The sequence below is a fragment of the Oncorhynchus mykiss genome, chromosome 28 (assembly GCF_057628025.1).
Source record: "Oncorhynchus mykiss isolate SJ-2025 chromosome 28, ASM5762802v1, whole genome shotgun sequence".
Lineage (NCBI taxonomy): Eukaryota > Metazoa > Chordata > Actinopteri > Salmoniformes > Salmonidae > Oncorhynchus > Oncorhynchus mykiss.
In genome coordinates this window covers 23,267,599-23,285,368 of record NC_143049.1, presented here as the reverse complement: position 1 = coordinate 23,285,368, position 17,770 = coordinate 23,267,599, and the positions used below count along the sequence as shown (strand labels likewise).

Below are 17,770 nucleotides of genomic sequence, written 5' to 3'. Positions count from 1 at the left end.
CAGGAGCAGAGTCTGCTGAATGGCCAGGCTCCAGGCTTTGCCACAGAGCTGCGTCTGATTCTATCCACACAGAGCTGTGGGCCCTGCTTTCGTGCTCACCAGCCTCTGAAACACTTTTCATGTTTTTTAAAAAGGTAGTTGTCGTTCTCTGAATCGCTCCTGCTGAATTTCAGAGTCGGCTTGGTAATTATTATTTCAAAAGTTCCAATTTTCTGTGGAGGATTGGAGGTAAATAAGAGGTGTCATACAATCTTAGCCGGAGCTTTTATGTGGCCAAGACTGGCCGGGACAGAGTTTTATAACAAGAGCACATAAGGGGATATTCCATTAAACATTTTTTCTTCTCTTTCTCTTGAGCACAGAGAGAGATGGGATTGGATCTTAGCTGAGATGAATGGTACTGTTTTGTATGTCTACAGACTTAGTAGTGATGCGATTTCCCACTGGTAGATCTAAATGTCTCTGAGGGAGGCAGTGAAGTACATTAGAATCATGTGAGTTAAAAAGGCAACCTCTTCTCATTATTTCCTCCCTTTGGCTCCAAGTCCTTCTCTCTCCTTTCTCTCTCTCTCCTTGCTCTCTCTCTCTCTCTCATTACTCCACACAACATGCTTAGAGCAGGTTTTAATGAATATTTTTGTGTCCTTTGTTCTCATTAGGGCTGCTTGGGATCGTGATTTAGACCACATTTCCAAACTACTTGGTGGGGTGTCTCCTCTCACCCCCTCAGAGGAGGAACACCTTTATCTACTCGCTTAATTAAAATATACAATTTCTGTGTGAGCTAGATTGATTATATTAAGCACCGGAGGGCATTGCCTCAATTATTGGACATTGTAAAGTTCTTACCCCAGCCCCATTCCATCACTTGTCGTCTGATATTAGCAGGGGGAATACAATTTTTTTAATATATCATAATCAAAAAGTCAAAAATATCACTGAGGTATGTCATAGTTGAAATGATAAAGTTGGCTGAAACCCTGAAACAGTCAAAGGTTACATTTTTCATTTCCCAGCTATTACTCAAGAAGAGGCATATGGGAATGAACTCTTTCAAAGTGACCTAGACTTTCAAATGAATAATAATATGCACATATTATCTAAATACAATTTTTACTCTGATCTTGAAAATATACTGAAATATTTTTTTGCCATCTATGCTCACCTCATCCCGTTATTACTATTTTGTTAGATTCCAAAGTCCAAAGTAAATTCACTAAATTAAGCTGTTGGTTTTCCATTTTTAGATCACAGGAACTGTAATTGACTATGTTAATATGAAATTGGCTTTAAGCCAGTTTAACAATGGCATATTTCATACAGGCGTAACTTCTTCTTGACAATACAAATTAATCACAATGGCACATTCAAACCATTTTACCCTCTAGGCCCAAGGTGCATTATAAATACCCTTTTCTACATTTTCTTTGCTTAGGAGATAAGTATTGTTATACTATGCCTAAAGCAACACATTTGATATGTATGAGTCTAGTTTCCATGGTTTTAATGACTGTTAACAATGTGCTCCTCTTCCTTACCCCCGGCCATGGAATGGCCATACAAATGAATTGGCATGTAATGGCATTATTTCAGTGTTTCAAATGGAGGGTCAGGTTTCATTTTCAGAAAATGCCACCAAAGGGGACGATTTTAGCTAATATGCACAGCCATTTTACAGTTACATCCAGTTCCTGCTATTTCTAAATCCCTGAAAGCTAAAGTATATTTGACACTGCTTATAGATATTTAATATCGATAGGACTATTGCTGTTTACAGTTATGAAAAATTATGTAATTGACTTCGAAGGGATAAATGACTATTTCAGAGGTGGTTATAAGATATATGTCACGCCTGTCACCTGTCTCCACCCCCTCCAGGTGTCGCTTATTTCCCCCAGAGTATTTATCCCTGTGTTTCCTGTATCTCTGTGCCAGTCTTGTACGTTTCCAAGTCAACCAGCATTTTTCCCGTCCTCCTGCTTTTTACATTCTCCCTTTTCTAGTCCTCCTGGCTTTGACCCTGGCCTGTTTCTGGACTTTGTACCTGCCTGCCTGACCATTCTGCCTGCCTTGACCACGAGCCTGTCTGCCACGCTGTACCTCCTGGTTTTGACCTTTTTGCCTGTCCACGGCCATTCTCTTGCCTACCGCTTTGGATTAATAAACATTGTAAGACTCCAACCATCTGCCTCCTGTATCGTCTCGCCTTGTGCCTTGATAATATATTAAGTAATGGAAGTGTGATGCTCAATCATTGACTATGAATAAGGTTGCTTCAAGTCAGTCATTTGTGTTTGGAACATGGAAATAACGTAATGCTCCTTTCATAGAAGCAGTTATTTTCACTCAGTGAGGAGTAATAGGAGGGGTTTGCAACTGCATCCCACCCCTTTCCTGTTTCAACCCAATTCTGGAAATGTATGTTTTCAGTATTTAAACATAATGCTGTTTATTATTGTGTTTACATCTGTGGCTGTTAACCATCAAGTCAAAAGAACTCAATTTAATATGAGTAGATGTATACTCTAGATTTGCTGTACAGAGCCATTGCTCAGCTACACGAGGGGTATTACTTATTTTTCTTCTGTAGTTATATCATTATTGTACAGATTGGATTTCATTATTTGCCTGTTCTAAAATCTTTGTAACTGGTATCCCCATTCATGTGGTTATTCATGATTACGGATTTTGAGGAAAAATCGAGATTTTGGATTAAGGATCACCTTTCAAACTCAAATCTTCTTCATCAGTGACTCTTACCAGAAACATGAATGCATGCAGAGAAGTCAGCATAAAGAAGAAAGTGCTTCCATATAACGTCCAGGTACCTCCGCTGGTCTTTTTATTGAGAAAGTGAAAGCTTTAGTGGCAGTACAGTTTTTTTTCATATTCAATTCAAAGTAATTTGCCCTTTAAGATCCACTCTTTTTCTAACTTTTCAAATGGACTCTTTGGAGTGGATATTATCACTATTGTAATGTATGAATGCAGTGAGCAGAGACAGGGATGAGTATATCAGGAAGAGAAGGATTAAGGCCAGGCACCACAGGCTGAAATGACATTTTTGCAACTACTGTAGCTATACATTTCTGGATTTGTTGGTATTTTGGTCCATTCATATTAATATTTTCAAAACGTAAACATAAAAATGATAAATATATTGATGAAAATTGTTGTTTTCCTTAGTTTCTCATACTATCGTCATCAAAATGTCATCAATTTTAACCACTTTAGGGCCTCCTGGGTGGCGTAGTGGTTAAGGGCGCTGTACTGCTGCGCCAGTTGTGCCACCAGAGACTCTGGGTTTGCGCCCAGGCTCTGTTGTAACCGGCCGCGACCCTCCCGGTCGTGGGGCGACGCACAATTGGCCTAGCATCTTCCGGGTTAGGGAGGGTTTGGCTGGTAGGGATATCCTTGTCTAATCGCGCACCAGTGACTCCTGTGGCGGGCTGGGCACAGTGCACGCTAACCAGGTCGCAAGGTGCACAGTGTTTCCTCCGACACATTGGTGCGGCTGACTTCCGGGTTGGATGCGCGCTGTGTTAAGAAGCAGTGCGGCTTGGTTGGGTTGTATATCGGAGGACGCATGACTTTCAACCTTCGTCTCTCCCGAGCCCGTATGGGAGTTGTAGCGATGAGACAAGATAGTAGCTACTAAAAACAATTAGATACCATGAAATTGGGGAGAAAAAGGGGTAAAATTCAACAACAAAAAATACAAATTAACCACTTTAAAATGGACATACATCCATAATTACACATGATTTAAAATCCCATTTCATAGAGAATGTAACAAACTGGACTATATTGTATGTAGTAACTTACTTTGAAGAGATCGTGATTATGTTTTGGTGTTTGGTGTTTGGTAATCTAAATTCAGTGTACTTGTCTTGGAGTGCCATTTTCCCAAAGTCAGACTCTTCCAACACGCCAATTAATTTTCCTCAGCTTCAGAAGCATCTACAGTACATTCATCAAATTCTGTGTGGTTATCCTTAGATATATGCTTCAGACTTGCCTAGAGGTAATTGTTGATATGTTGTAAAAAAAAATATATACAATTCTAGGTAACATTTTCTTTAGAAAAATGTGCCAAAAATGCACATTGGTGACATAATATTTTGTAGCTCACACGGTTCAGGTTTTACAGACGATTTTGTGACGGTTTTCTTGTCCGGATCCTCTCATGTGTAGAAAAATGCCGCTTTCACAAGCCCCATGTTATGGAATAGGCACAAACTTTATTTCGGCGGAAAGAGGTTTTTGAGCTTCAGCCACTACAATAAACAGTAAGTCTCTAGCATAAACACATGGAAGCTATTCGATAATAAAAATGTCGTCACCATGTGACGCACGGGTGCGTCAATCAACTTTAGGGGGAGCCTTAAACAAAATTAGCATATCAGGTTAGGAACTGGAGGAGAATCACAGAATAAAAGGATATTTAACATAATGAAAAATGGCATGTTTGATGTAGAAGTGCTCACATACAGTATTTCCTGTGGATTTACCTAATCATCTGCCAGAAATTATGAATGATTCTCGCTGAAACGTGTTGGTTTTAACAATAAATAATACTTTGTATCAACTACCACTATCCTCCAAGAGTTGCTGAATTTCCTCTTCATATTCAGAAGATACTGCTTTGCAATTTGTTAATGATTGACACTGGCTCTTCTCTGCCTTATTCCCTCTCTCCCTCATAAGGCCTAGTTGGATGGGTGAGTAATTGTGGTCTCTAAATAGGCTGTTTTGTCATACTTAATCCAGGCAGAAGAACTTTGCCCGAGGCATCGAGCAGCAGCTCCCAGATGGCATGGTTGTGGCATCAGTTCCAACCGAGGTGCAATGCCACGAAGAGCTGTCAGACCCAGTCCCTGACCCAGACTATCTCACAGGTAGGAGCAATTTGGAATCTATAGATTTTGTCCCTTATTTTGTCATTTTGACGTATACCAAGAAGCTTCGTAAATTGTGCAATATCGGCTTTTCTTAAAGTGTAGAAAACCCTCTAGAGGGAATGTCAGAGGCAGCAGACTGCAGCTGATTTGATTGGCTAGTAGCATGAAAACACAGGCAATAAACCCATGGGTTTAATTTCCAAGAAGAAACATCCAAGATTTTTTTCAGAATTTAAGACTAACATATCAGACTAACTTTTTGCCTTAAGCAGAGCCAATGTGTCCCATTATTTGGGAGTGTTTAAATTGAATTGACTATTGTCCAATATTGCTGCTATGGTGGTGTTATAACCAGCAATTTTTTAAGAATGTGGTTACGTCTGTCCCTTTCAGTGCTGACCTCAGTCACTAGCGCTGGTATTACTGATGACTGACAAAGAAAATCATACATTTTGTTGCTATTCGCTATTGTCTTTCATTTTAATCTATACAATCAACGTGTTTTCCTCCTGACACCTGTATTGTCAAATAACCTTGTTTTGTGTTTTCATAAAACATGCACGCCATCCACATCCGCCTTCAACCTTGATTGAATCCAAACGGAAGTCTCTCGAAGTTACTGCACAATCCACATCCACAGAGTATGCCATGCTACCAAGCATGTCATCCAAGTAAATAATGAACTGGAAGGAAATGGGAGAAGATATTAACAAAATCATTTTTCATGAGGAAAGGGGCTGATCTGGATTGTGCCACTGCTGTCAGAATTCATTAGTCTTCAGATCTGAATTCTGTCTGGTGCTTCTCCACACTACAAGCACAGCACATGGTGCCCGCCATGCCATTTAGACGGAATACAGAGGTTCAATGTAAACCACCCTCATTAACAGAGGAAAATATCCATCCTTGCTCCACCAAATGACTCAGGCTTCAATGTGCTGCATCTTTCATCATTCCATTCACATCTCCCATTTGCTGCTGTTGTTGGCAGGTACAACATTTTACTGTCCAATTCAACATTACTGTGAAGGGGAGCTTAACAGGATATTTAACATTTGGATTAGGCCTATTCTACTTTAGAGAAATCTATTTCTGTCCTATTTCCTGGAAATGTAAAGACTCAGATCTTTACTTTCTAGTTTCTTCGTTTTATCATGATAATGAAGAAAGAAAAAAGCTAGATATATGCTGTGAAAACTGTAAAGCTGTTATCATATAGTATGTTGTAACGCTGTCATACAGTAGTCATTACAGTATAAAGGTTGTCTTCTCCATTAAAGCACTATCGAATTTGCACTGGGACAATTTACTCTTGCATATTACAAAGAAACTCACAGTGGAGATGAAATCTTGTAATCTCCACACATAGTTATGCTTTAACGAGAAACCATTCAACATTATTATGGTACCTTTGTTAATATGGCTTAGCGATCTAAGGGTGGCGCAGCGATCTAAGGCACTGCATCTCAGTGCTAGAGGCGTCACTACAGACACCCTGTTTTGTTTCCAGGCTGTATCACAACCGGCTGTGATTGGGAGTCCCGTAGGGCGGTGCACAATTGGCCCAGCGTCGTCCGGGTTTGGCTGGTGTAGGCCATCAATGTAAATAAGAATTTGTTCTTAACTGACTTGCCTAGTTAAATGAAAGTTAAATAAAAATAAATGAAATGTATGCCTGTGGTAATGGTACCTATGTTTAGATGCAACTGGCCTGATGCGTCCAGTGGTGCAACAAAACAAAGTCCATACTAATGTCCAGATTTGGATGGTTTATATGACCTCTCAAAGAAGGTGACTTAGACATTACAGGACGTCTCACTCCAAACCACATTTACAAGGTTATTTCTAAGGTAATGGATAAACAACAAAGACAGAATGGCATCAGTTAAAATGTGTTAAAATGAAACTTCTGAGGATATCCCAGGGCCTTGTCCCTCTGTGGAGTATAAACCTTTCTATCCAAGTGTTGCCGTGGGGCTGGAGGAGAGCCACAGCACAGGATCCCATCACTACTTCACCATGCCCAATGGTTGTGTTTCAAATGACACCTATTTAATGCAATACTTTTGACCAGGGTCCATAAGGATCTGATCAAATGTAGTGCACTAAATGTTGTATATCCCCACTCTGGCTGGAATCCAATAGGAATTACACATCACTTTGCAAGCCAGTATAATGTGACTTGCAGGCTTGATGTGTCCTGTAAAATATGGGTTTCAGGCTACTGTATTGGGTAAAACTAGGCCCTCAAAAGAAGGCCTTATGAATGATGCATTCTATTGTCTTAAATAATATAACATTAATGACAACATATTCACTTAGGATCTCACTTGATGAAGGCCACAGGATGGAAAATGAATAAATGCAACAACCATGTCTCTGTCACTAGCAAGCACAGTCATGGTACTGGTAACTCTAAAATTACCTCTAAAGGCACCCTGGGAAATATGCAAATACGGCTTAAACCCTACAGCAGGGCTATTCAATTCCGGTCCTGGAGGGCCGAAACATTTCTGGTTTTCGATTTTTATATGGTTCTTCAAAGAACCATCCCATTTATGGTTCTTCAGAGACCCTAAAATGGTTCCCCTATGGCTTTGCTTTCAAGAATCATATTTGGTTCAAACTTGCACCTGAATGTTTAGAGTGTAGCATACATTCTTATGCATTCTTATGCATCTTATGAAGTCCTTTCAGGCACAGTGATTCTTGGGTTTTGCGCTCTGCTCTGAAACATGACATTGTCAGATGCAGAGTAGTCAAGAGAAAAATAACATGATTGGTCTCACCAGAGAAAACCACAGTGGGCAAAACTGGTTGAAATTATGTAAATTATGTCATTTCAACCAGTTTTGCACACTGGGAATATATACTGTAAATGCCAATGTCTGAGTGATTCATTGCAGATTTTATTTAGGTTTTACAATTTAGGTTTTACAAAATTCCCTATGCTATACTGTCTGAAAATCCTACACAGAATAATTGATCTTTCAAATTACCTGAAATGTATATCCTTACAAGGACTATTCTCTTTAATCAGCATTTTACTGAACATACACAGTCCTGAATGTGTATACCGGTATATGCATCCTTCCACTTTGATTGTATCATGTCAGAAACAGTGAATTTACTGCAACTGGCATTTCATTGCTAACTTAGCTAATAGTCCATGGGACAGGGACAGAGACTATGAGGAAGTATCTGCTAGTGCTGCTGAGCAGTTGCCACCCTCCCTTGCTGATTTAGGCAGGTTGGTGCCATGGTCAGTGTATTTGTCACTATGTCAGCACTCCTTGCGCTACCTCTCCAGCCCTCGCAGGGCAATGCATTCATCTTCCTATTCATCTCTGGGTTGGAAGTCATTCATCATAGGCCAGAGGGCTCCATCAATGATTCCAATGGGGAAGAGAGGGAGGCGAGGCTTTGAAAGGCAAATACATCTTAATTTAATTGGAAAGGTGGAAGCAGGTATGCTTTCACTGCCACTAAGCAGATTTCCCATAAGATGGAGAAAGGGAGAAGTCTTTTTAGCTTCTTTAAGAAAAAGGAATGACCAGCAGTCGTGGTACCTATTGTGGGGGGCTCGGAGGGCAGCTGGGTTTTTAGCGATTGTCTTCAGGAAACTCTCTCACAAAGGCAGTGGCTGTCATGTTCTCAGTGCTCAGATTGTCTAAATGTATATGAGCATCTGAATGAGTATAGTGAAAGTGTCAATTGAGAGGGAGAGAACAAAATGGGAAACACCACAGGTGAAAAGTACCGTCAGTGTCAATCATTTGTGTGCTCTAGCACTAGATTAGATTCCATTGATCGTCAAATGAGTGGGCACTGGGTACTTTTTCCAGTTTGGAAAAACGGCTGACACAGGAGTTTTGACGCACTGAGTTTTTATCTCCTTTGTGTTATTAGTTGCGCACAGGCAATCTCCGGAAGTCAAGTCTTGAAGCAAAAGCAAAAGTGACAGGTTCAGATCTTTAATAACCCAACAAATCCAATCAACAATCTCTCAGAAGCTTGAATAGCATCAATGTCGACATTTCCAGTTGCAGTGCGGGCAGGTCATCACAATCTAATTTAGTAGACCCCCTAGCCAGAAAAATGTATATACACTGTTCTAAACTCTCCAAAAAGCAGCTGTAATGCATGCTGATTCAACCAGCATCTGAAAATAGCTTTCATATTCCAATAACAATCTGGTGAATTCAGTTTTCACACAGAGCCATACAAATGGCATGGCTTAGGTCAATTGTTATTGACAAGATGTGTCTTTCTCCGCTAAACTGATTGCATCAGAGGAGGGTTTGCTGCTGGCTTACCTATTTTCTTTGTCATTCAGTGTGTTTGGTGAGGTGTGTGTTTGTGCACTTGTGTGTGACTGAGTGTGTCTTAGCGTCTTGCGTTCATGTCTGGCAGCCAATTTCTATCATGCTTCCACTGATAAGTTAACATTAAATCTTAGAAAGTTGATCAATCTCAGACAGGTGGGATCCTCTTGATGCAATAGGTTGATTACAGTAGATGCAGAGGTAAACCAGAGTAACACACTGTTAGTTAGGCTCATATTCTGTTGTTCTAAATTCCAAGAATCCAGTACATTTCTGAGTAACTTTCCTGAATTATTCTCTCATTACTGTATTTGACCTATATCTTAGAAAGATAAAGCACAAATGTAGCCTACAAGTCAATCCCAGCTGCACTAAATAAAGCACACATGATTCATTAATACATAGCTATGATCATTAATCTGGAATGACATTCACCCAAATTAATTACTCAGCCTCCACGAGTCTAACATTAAGAGGCTTAATTAAAATGAAAATCGATCTATAAAAATGAAGCAATAAGGAGATAAGTTGTAGCTGTCAAGGTCATATGTTTGTTGGTACACCCTCAACTGAAGAGAAGTTATATTATTTTCATATTATCTGTTCTAGCCATCCCTCAGGGTTGTAACGTCCTCAGTGTCTCCAGACAATGGTTGCCTTTAAATGTGTCAGCATTGAGACGCCACATAATCTATATTTTATTAACTTGACGCAGGAAAGGAAGGGCATGCCTCCAGGGGCTTCTGTTGGTGTTCAATGCATTTCAGTTTCACCTCCCCATATACCTATTACTGTATCAGTTTATAGAATATGATTCTGTGTCTGGGTATATCTTTAGAGTAAAGTGGTCTAACGAATCATTTTGTGTTTTTTTTTTTGTGTTTTTAGACATTTCAACCTTTAAAATGTCATTTTTAAATTTCCAGTGTCTGCTACTGGGCTTCTAACCTGACCGTTTCCCCCTCTCATGTCAAGAGGGTTCCTGAGCTGGCAGAGTAGGTTTCCATAGTATCAGGTCATTCCTTGGCTGGCCATGGTTTGACCTGCAGTGTTAATAGCATTCTGTTCTGCTGCAGTTCCCTACTGGGAGGTTCAGGACCCATGAGCAGCTCCTGTCAGCTTACTTACCTTACTTACCGGTTTTGTGCCTGTTTTCAGTAGATGTTTTGACTATTTCCTTTCCCACAGAACCATTCTGTGGCTCAGTTTATTTGCATCAGTCCTTTTTATTTTAATTGTATTTTACTTAACAATAAATGCCTTCTCTATAATTAAGTTGAAAAAGGTTTAATAAATCACTAAAACATACATTGTAACACTCCAGTCAGGTTGTGTAGCTTATTCGCAATTTCATTGTGGCTTATCATAGCTGCATTAGCCTGACAAATGATGAGAGTGACAGTAAGTTTTGTTTTGACTGACAGGCAATTTGTCTAAAACCTTGAAGCCAGTGTCATTTTATTTAAGTGAGTGTGGAATAGGTGAGACATTGAGTTTTCTTACATAACATTTAAGTATTTAGCAGAATCTCTTATCCAGAGCGACTTACAGGAGCAATTATAGTTAAGTGCCTTGCTCATGGGCACATTGGCAGATTTTTCACCTAGTCGGCTCAGGGATTCTAACCAGCTACCTTTCAGTTACTGGCCCAACGCTCTTAACCGCTTGGCTACCTGACGCCCTTTTTTTTCTTAATATATGCGATTATATGTGAAAAGAAGCAGTTGATTTTTAGCAACAAAGGTTAAGTTAAGATATACTAACATTCCACAAAATTACATTATTGTCTGTTTTCCATGTACAAACCTAATTGTGTCACACTTAGGAGAGCCATGTTTAACATTCTAAAAGGATCCTCCTCTCTCTCTCTCTCTCTCTCTCTCTCCTCTCCTCATGTGCTATTAATTGGTTGCACAGTTACAGTAATTGTTTACTTGCCAAGGCAATTTGAATTTACAGACTGGTATATAAAGTTAACTAGTTTTACTACACAAGCTGAGCTTGTTCCCTAACTTCAAAGATAATTGCTATGTTAATATGGAATCAGACTCAGGCTTGCTCATGCATTCACATGCTACAACATATATTTTCTTTTCACAATTAATGGAATTAGCCAATTTGCAAATATATACTTTATGGAGTACATATCCACCTTTTACTAGGGCAGCAGGCAGCCTAGCGGTTAAGAGCGTTGGACCAGTAACTGAATGGTCGCTGGTTTGAATCCTGAGACGACTAGATGAAAAATCTTTAGCAACACTAATTGCTCCTGTAAGTCGATTTGGATAAGAGTGTCTGCTAAATTACTAAAATGTAAAAAGAAAATGTTGTTTGAATCCCGAGCTGACAAGGTGGGCAATCAGTCTATGAGCACTTAACCCTAATTGCTCCAGGGTCACGGTTGGTAATGGCTGGTCGTGACCCCACTCTCTGAGGGTGTGTCAGGGGCAGTTGGGATCTGCAAAAACACATTTTCAATTAACACATGTTTATAATACACACATGTACATATGTGAACTAGGACAAATATATGCACCCAAGGTAACCCACCTAATTTGTTTTACCTTTGTATAAAAATAATGTGTCTTTCTCTTGAAGATAAACTGAAACCATTGATATTATTAACCCTTTGACGTATACGATCACATCATTTGTGATCATTGTTGAGTGGTCCCTGCAGCGTACCAACGCAAATATGTGATTGGTACTGTAGCAACAGAACGTATGATGCACCAAATGCGTCTAAACGGCATTGTTGTATGAAAAAAAAAGATCTGAAAAAAACGTTTGGTACTGATGGGAAACAAAGGTCTTCACAACTTTATTCCTCAATTTCACCTTTTATTGTAAAAGATAAATGTGAACTTCGTCATCCAAACATCACACGGAACACATCCACAGCCAAACTCATTCCATAAACCAGTCTAAATAACAAGTTAGCGACCTAACAGCTAGACTTGTTTACAATGTATCACATCTCTGGTGAGCACAAGGGAGAAATGTAATATCGTTTAGAAAGAGATTCGGCTAAATTCTTTATGATGGCAGCCATGTTTGTTTTTGTTTGACAAGCGAAAACTCCGTATCCCACAATGCCATTCACTATAAGGCGCAAATAAACAAAGTCAAAGTCAAAGATGGCTGCACCCATTGCCTGAAAATGTTAACTTAATTTGGCAACTTTTCAGCCAAGCACTGGCGAAGTGAAGAAAGAAGTTTGTCCGACTCAGTAAAGCCTCAAACATAAATTGTCCGCAACATTGAAATGGGCTACTTCTTATATCAATTAACGAGGAGGCGGAACACACCTTAATTCAAACTGTTGTTAGAAAATAAAAGTTGTTAGAAATGAATTTGAAATTTACAAGTTGAAACATAGCCTATAGATAATTAGCAGGTTTGAGGGCAGCGCTGGTTAACTTTCATGTTGCGTAACAATCACATTTTGGAACAGTGAGTGCATTCTGATATCCGCGCATGAAAAAACTTACACTGACCGTTAGAGATATATGGGAAAAAAAGGTTAAAAGGTCATGTTTCTGCAGTAATCTACTAGTAGTAGGAGTATAGCAGGGTTCCCCAACTAGCGGCCCACAGGCTGTTTTCTGAGCAAAAAAAACAAAACGTTAGTATTTTTTACATTTTATTGTTGGACATAAAAGTAAAAACACCAGGAAATCAGCTACAAGTGATTTTAATTTAATAAATCATATTTGTTTGGGCTTCTTGCGGTCAATGTATTTGCAGTCTACAAATTATTCGTAATTATGTTCCTGCCCCCCAACCATCCGCTCAAGAAAAAATCTGAATCTAGTTGATGATGCCTGGTGTATAGTTACATGGATATATTTCCATGACAACAGCATTGTTATACCTGTGAGTAGTAAAACTTAATTTCTGGCGTACATGAAAAAGCCAAGCTCCATTAAAATTCACATTTGGATGCAGCCCTCAATGTTAATCACATTTGGGGTTTAATTTGTTCTTTGACACTGATTAATCACATAGAATTGCTTGACTCATTTCCTGCGGTAAACGTCAATTAATTAACTGACAGCATTAGATGTGATAATTAATATAGTGGGTGCCCAGCATGGGAGCAGGGACCTTAAGGGTGGCCCCTCACAAAGACTGCCATCATGATGAGCACCTGTTCCTCTGGGATCTACAGGCCTCCTCTGAGGAGACGCCGACAGAGATCTCAGTTTCTGTAAGACGTAACAGAACACAGGGAAATAATTTCTCAGAAGTGTATACTGACTGACACTACAGTCTAGTTAGAGACGGTTGTTTATTTCTAGTGTCAGGATTATAGTAGGCTACAAATACTTATTTGGAAAGTCTTTGGTGGGCTCGGTACGAACTGAACTGATGGTTGGTGGTTTGATCATTGACGTAAGCAGAATGGCAGTGATTCATACTGTGACACAGAGTCCCTTCTCCCCATGTCCCTCTAAAGCACAAAGGTATCTGGAAGATAGTTTAAGATACATTGACAGTTCCTATATTACCTTCAGCAATGCTAAAATGGAAACGGTATCACCTTGAATTTTTTAAAGAAACTCAGGTTCCGTTACAAATGCCACCTTATTTTCTATTTAGTGAGCTACTTTTGACCTGGGCTCTGGTCAAAAGTAGTGCACTATATAGGGAATAGGATGCCATTTGGGATGCAGAATCTGCCTCGTTAATTAAAGTCTTTGATGCTGATTGATGAATGGGCTCAATTAGTTTGATTCTTTAAATGTAGGAAGTTCCTACTGTTGTAGTTTCAATGTTTCATCCCTTTTATGGGGCTTCAAGGTCTCCTACCAGGTGTGTTACTTTGGCCCATCTACAATCAAAACTTGAGTGAAGAGTGGAAAGCTAGTGTTCAGAAAATCTTCAGTTGCAGTGGTCTAACAAATAACCTTCCTTGTTGGTCAACTTTACCTTAATCTTAAACCTAACCATTAACCTGAATTTATCACATAACCTGTTCTGAATCTGAATATCTGACCTTTTGAGTAACAAATGCATTAACATGAGTTTATCTTTTCAATATGATTTGAATTGATTGCAGTCCATTATGCAAACTATCCAAATAACCTTTCTTGTTTAAATTAGCAAACAAAATGTGCATCTCCACGTACCTCTTAAAGAGTACATTTTAGAAATATGGATATATTGTTTTCAATATTACCTAGGTGTACTATGGATGCTGTGGTGTAGAGTATGCTTTGTAATGAATATGGTAATGGAAGAAAGGGCACCACATATGCAATACTGTTTGAGAGCCCTTCAACTGATGACATTAGACTGTATGGAGGAGCAATGAAAATTATTCATATGAGAAGACTTGGTCAAGGAGAGATGAGTGGTAGACCTAGTGATTTATTTCAATAACATTCAGTGCATTCGGAAAGTATTCAGAACCCTTGACTTTTTCCACATTTTGTTGTGTTACAGCCTTATTATAAAATGGATTAAATAAAAACATTTCCTCATCAATCTCACAATAGCCCATAATAACAATGGGAAAACAGGTTTTTAGAAATGGTTGCAAATTTATTACAAATAAAAAACAGAAATACCTTATTTACATACAGTTGAAGTGGGATGTTTATATACACTAAGGTTGGAGTCATTAAAACTTGTTTTTCAACCACTCCACAAATGTCTTGTTAACAAACTATGGTTTTGGTAAGTTGGTTAGGAAATCTACTTTGTGCATGACACAAGTCATTTGATTATTTCACGTATAATTCACTGTATCACAGTTCCAGTGGGTTATAAGTTTACATACACTAAGTTGACTGTGCCTTTAAAAAGCTTGGAAAATTCCAGAAAATAATGTAATGGCTTTAGAAGCTTCTGATAGGCTAATTGACAACATTTGAGTCAATTGGAGGTGTACCTGTGGATGTATTTCAAGGCCTACCTTCAAACTCAGTGCCTCTTTGCTTGACATCATGGGAAAATCAAAAGAAATCAGCCAAGACCTCAGACAAAAAATTGTAGACCTCCACAGGTCTGGTTCATCATAGGGAGCAATTTCCAAATGCCTGAAGGTACCATGGTCATCTGTACAAACAATAGTACGCAAGTATAAACACCATGGGACCACGCAGCCGTCATAACGCTCAGGAAGTAGACGCGTTCTGTCTCCTAGAGATGAATGTACTCTGGTGCGAAAAGTCAATCAATCACAGAACAACAGCAAAGGACCTTGTGAAGATGCGGGAGGAAACAGGTACAAAAGTATCTATATTCACAGTATAACGAGTCCTATATCGACATAACCTGAAAGGCCGCTCATCAAGGAAGATGCCACTGCTCCAAAACCACCATAAAAAGCCAGACTACGGTTTGCAACTGCACATGGGAACAAAAATAGTCATTTTTTGAGAAATGTCCTCTGGTCTGATGAAACAAAAATAGAACTGTTTGTCCATAATGACCATCATTATTTTTGGAGGAAAAAGGGGTCGCTTGCAAGCCGATGAACACCATCCCAACCGTGAAGCACGGGGGTGGCAGCATCATGTTGTGGGGATGCTTTTCTGCAGGAGGGACTGGTGTACTTCACAAAATAGATGGCTTCGTGAGGAAGGAAAATTATATGGATATATTGAAGCAACATCTCAAGACAGTCAGTCAGGAAGTTATAGCTTGGTCGCAAATGGGTCTTCCAAATGGACAATGACCCCAAGCATACTTCCAAAGTTGTGGCAAAATGGCTTAAGGACAACAAAGTCAAGTTATTGGAGTGACCATCACAAAGCCCTGACCTCAGTCCTATTGAAAATCTGTGGGCAGAACTGAAAAAGCATATGCGAGCAAGGAGGCCTGCAAACCTGACTCAGTTCCACCAGCTCTGTCAGGAGGAATGGGCCAAAATTCACCCAACTTATTGTGGGAGTTTGTGGAAGGCTACCCGAAACGTCTGTTCCACATTAAACAATTTAAAGGCAATGCTACCAAATACTAATTGAGTGTATGTAAACTTCTGACCCACTGGGAATGTGATTAAAGAAATAAAATCATTGAATAAATCATGAAATAAATCATTCTCTCTACTATTGCAAACCGTAGTCTGGCTTTTTTATGGCGGTTTTGGAGTAGTGGCATCTTCCTTGCTGAGCAGCCTTTCAGGTTATGTCGATATAGGACTTGCTGAAATAAATCATTCAATTAACTATTATTCTGACATTTCACATTCTTAAAATAAAGTGGTGATCCTAACTGACCTAAGACAGGGAATTTTACTAGGATTAAATGTCAAGAATTGTGAAAAACTAAGTTTAAATGTAATTGGCTAAGTTGTATGTAAACTTCCGACTTCAACTGTAGGTATTCAGACCCTTTGCTATGTGACTCGAAATTGAGCTCCGGTGCATCCTGTTTCAATTGATCAACCTTGAGGTGTTTCAACAACTTGATTAGTGTCCACCTGATTTGGAAATGCACACACCTGTCTATATAAGCTCTCACAGTTGACAGAGCATGACATAGCAAAAACCAAGCCATGAGGTCGAAGGAATTGTCCGTAGAGCGCCGAGACAGGATTGTTTCAAGGCATATGTCTGGGGATGGTTACCAAAAATATTTCTGCAGCATTAAAGGTCCCCAAGAACACAGTGGCCTCCATAATTCTTAAATGGAAGAAGTTTGGAACCACCAAGACTCTTCCAAGAGCTGGCCACCTGGCCAAACTGAGCAATCGGGTTAGAAGGGCCTTGGTCAAGAAGGTGACCAAGAACCCAATGGTCACTCTGACCGAGCTCCAGAGTTCCTCTGTGGAGATGGAAGAACCTTCCAGAAGGACAACAATCTCTGCAGAACTCCACCAATCAGGCATTTATGGTAGAGTGGCCAGACAGAAGCCACTCTTCAGTAAAAGGCAGCCCGCTTGTAAGTTTGCCAAAAGTTACCTAAAAATTCTGACTATGAGAAACAAGATTCTCTGGTCTGATAAAACTATGATTTTAGTTTGGGCTCCCGAGTGGCGCAGCGGTATAAGGAACTGCATCTTATTGCTAGAGGTGTCACTACAGACCCTGGTTTGATTCCAGGCTGTATCACAACCGACCTTGACTGGGAGTCCCATAGGGCGGCGCACAATTGGCAGAGCGTCGGACGGATTTGGCTGGGGTAGGCTGTCATTGTAAAATAAGAATTCTTCTTAACTGACTTGCCTAGTTAAATTAAAAAAATACTAATTAAAATATTTGGCCTGAATGCCAAGCGCCATATCTGGAGGAAACTTGGCACCATTTCTACGGAGAAGCATGGTGGTGGCAGCATCATGCTCTGGGTATGATTTTCAGCGGCAGGGACTGGGAGACTAGTCAGGATATGACTATATGATTAAGAAATATGATCAGAGCAAAGTACAGAGAGATCCTTGGTGAAAGCCTGCTCTAGAGCGCTCAGAACCTCAGACTGGGGTGAAGGTTCACCTTCCAACAGGACAATGACCCTATGCACACAGCCAAGACAACACGGGAGTGGCTTCGGGACAAGTCTCTGAATGTCCTTGAGTGGCCCAGCCGGAGCCCGAAC

General features: G+C 39.8%; 1 protein-coding gene across 19 annotated transcripts in view; it reads left to right on the top strand.

Annotated features, from left to right (window-relative positions):
- LOC110508744 (astrotactin-1) overlaps window positions 1–17,770 on the top strand; it is a 252,083-nt gene that overhangs the window by 117,986 nt on the left and 116,327 nt on the right. For all 19 annotated transcript variants that reach the window (XM_090226150.1, XM_090226154.1, XM_090226153.1 and 16 more), the window contains one exon: window positions 4,771–4,898. In XM_090226150.1, the coding sequence (XP_090082276.1) occupies window positions 4,771–4,898 (128 nt within the window). The remainder of the gene's footprint in view (window positions 1–4,770; window positions 4,899–17,770) is intronic.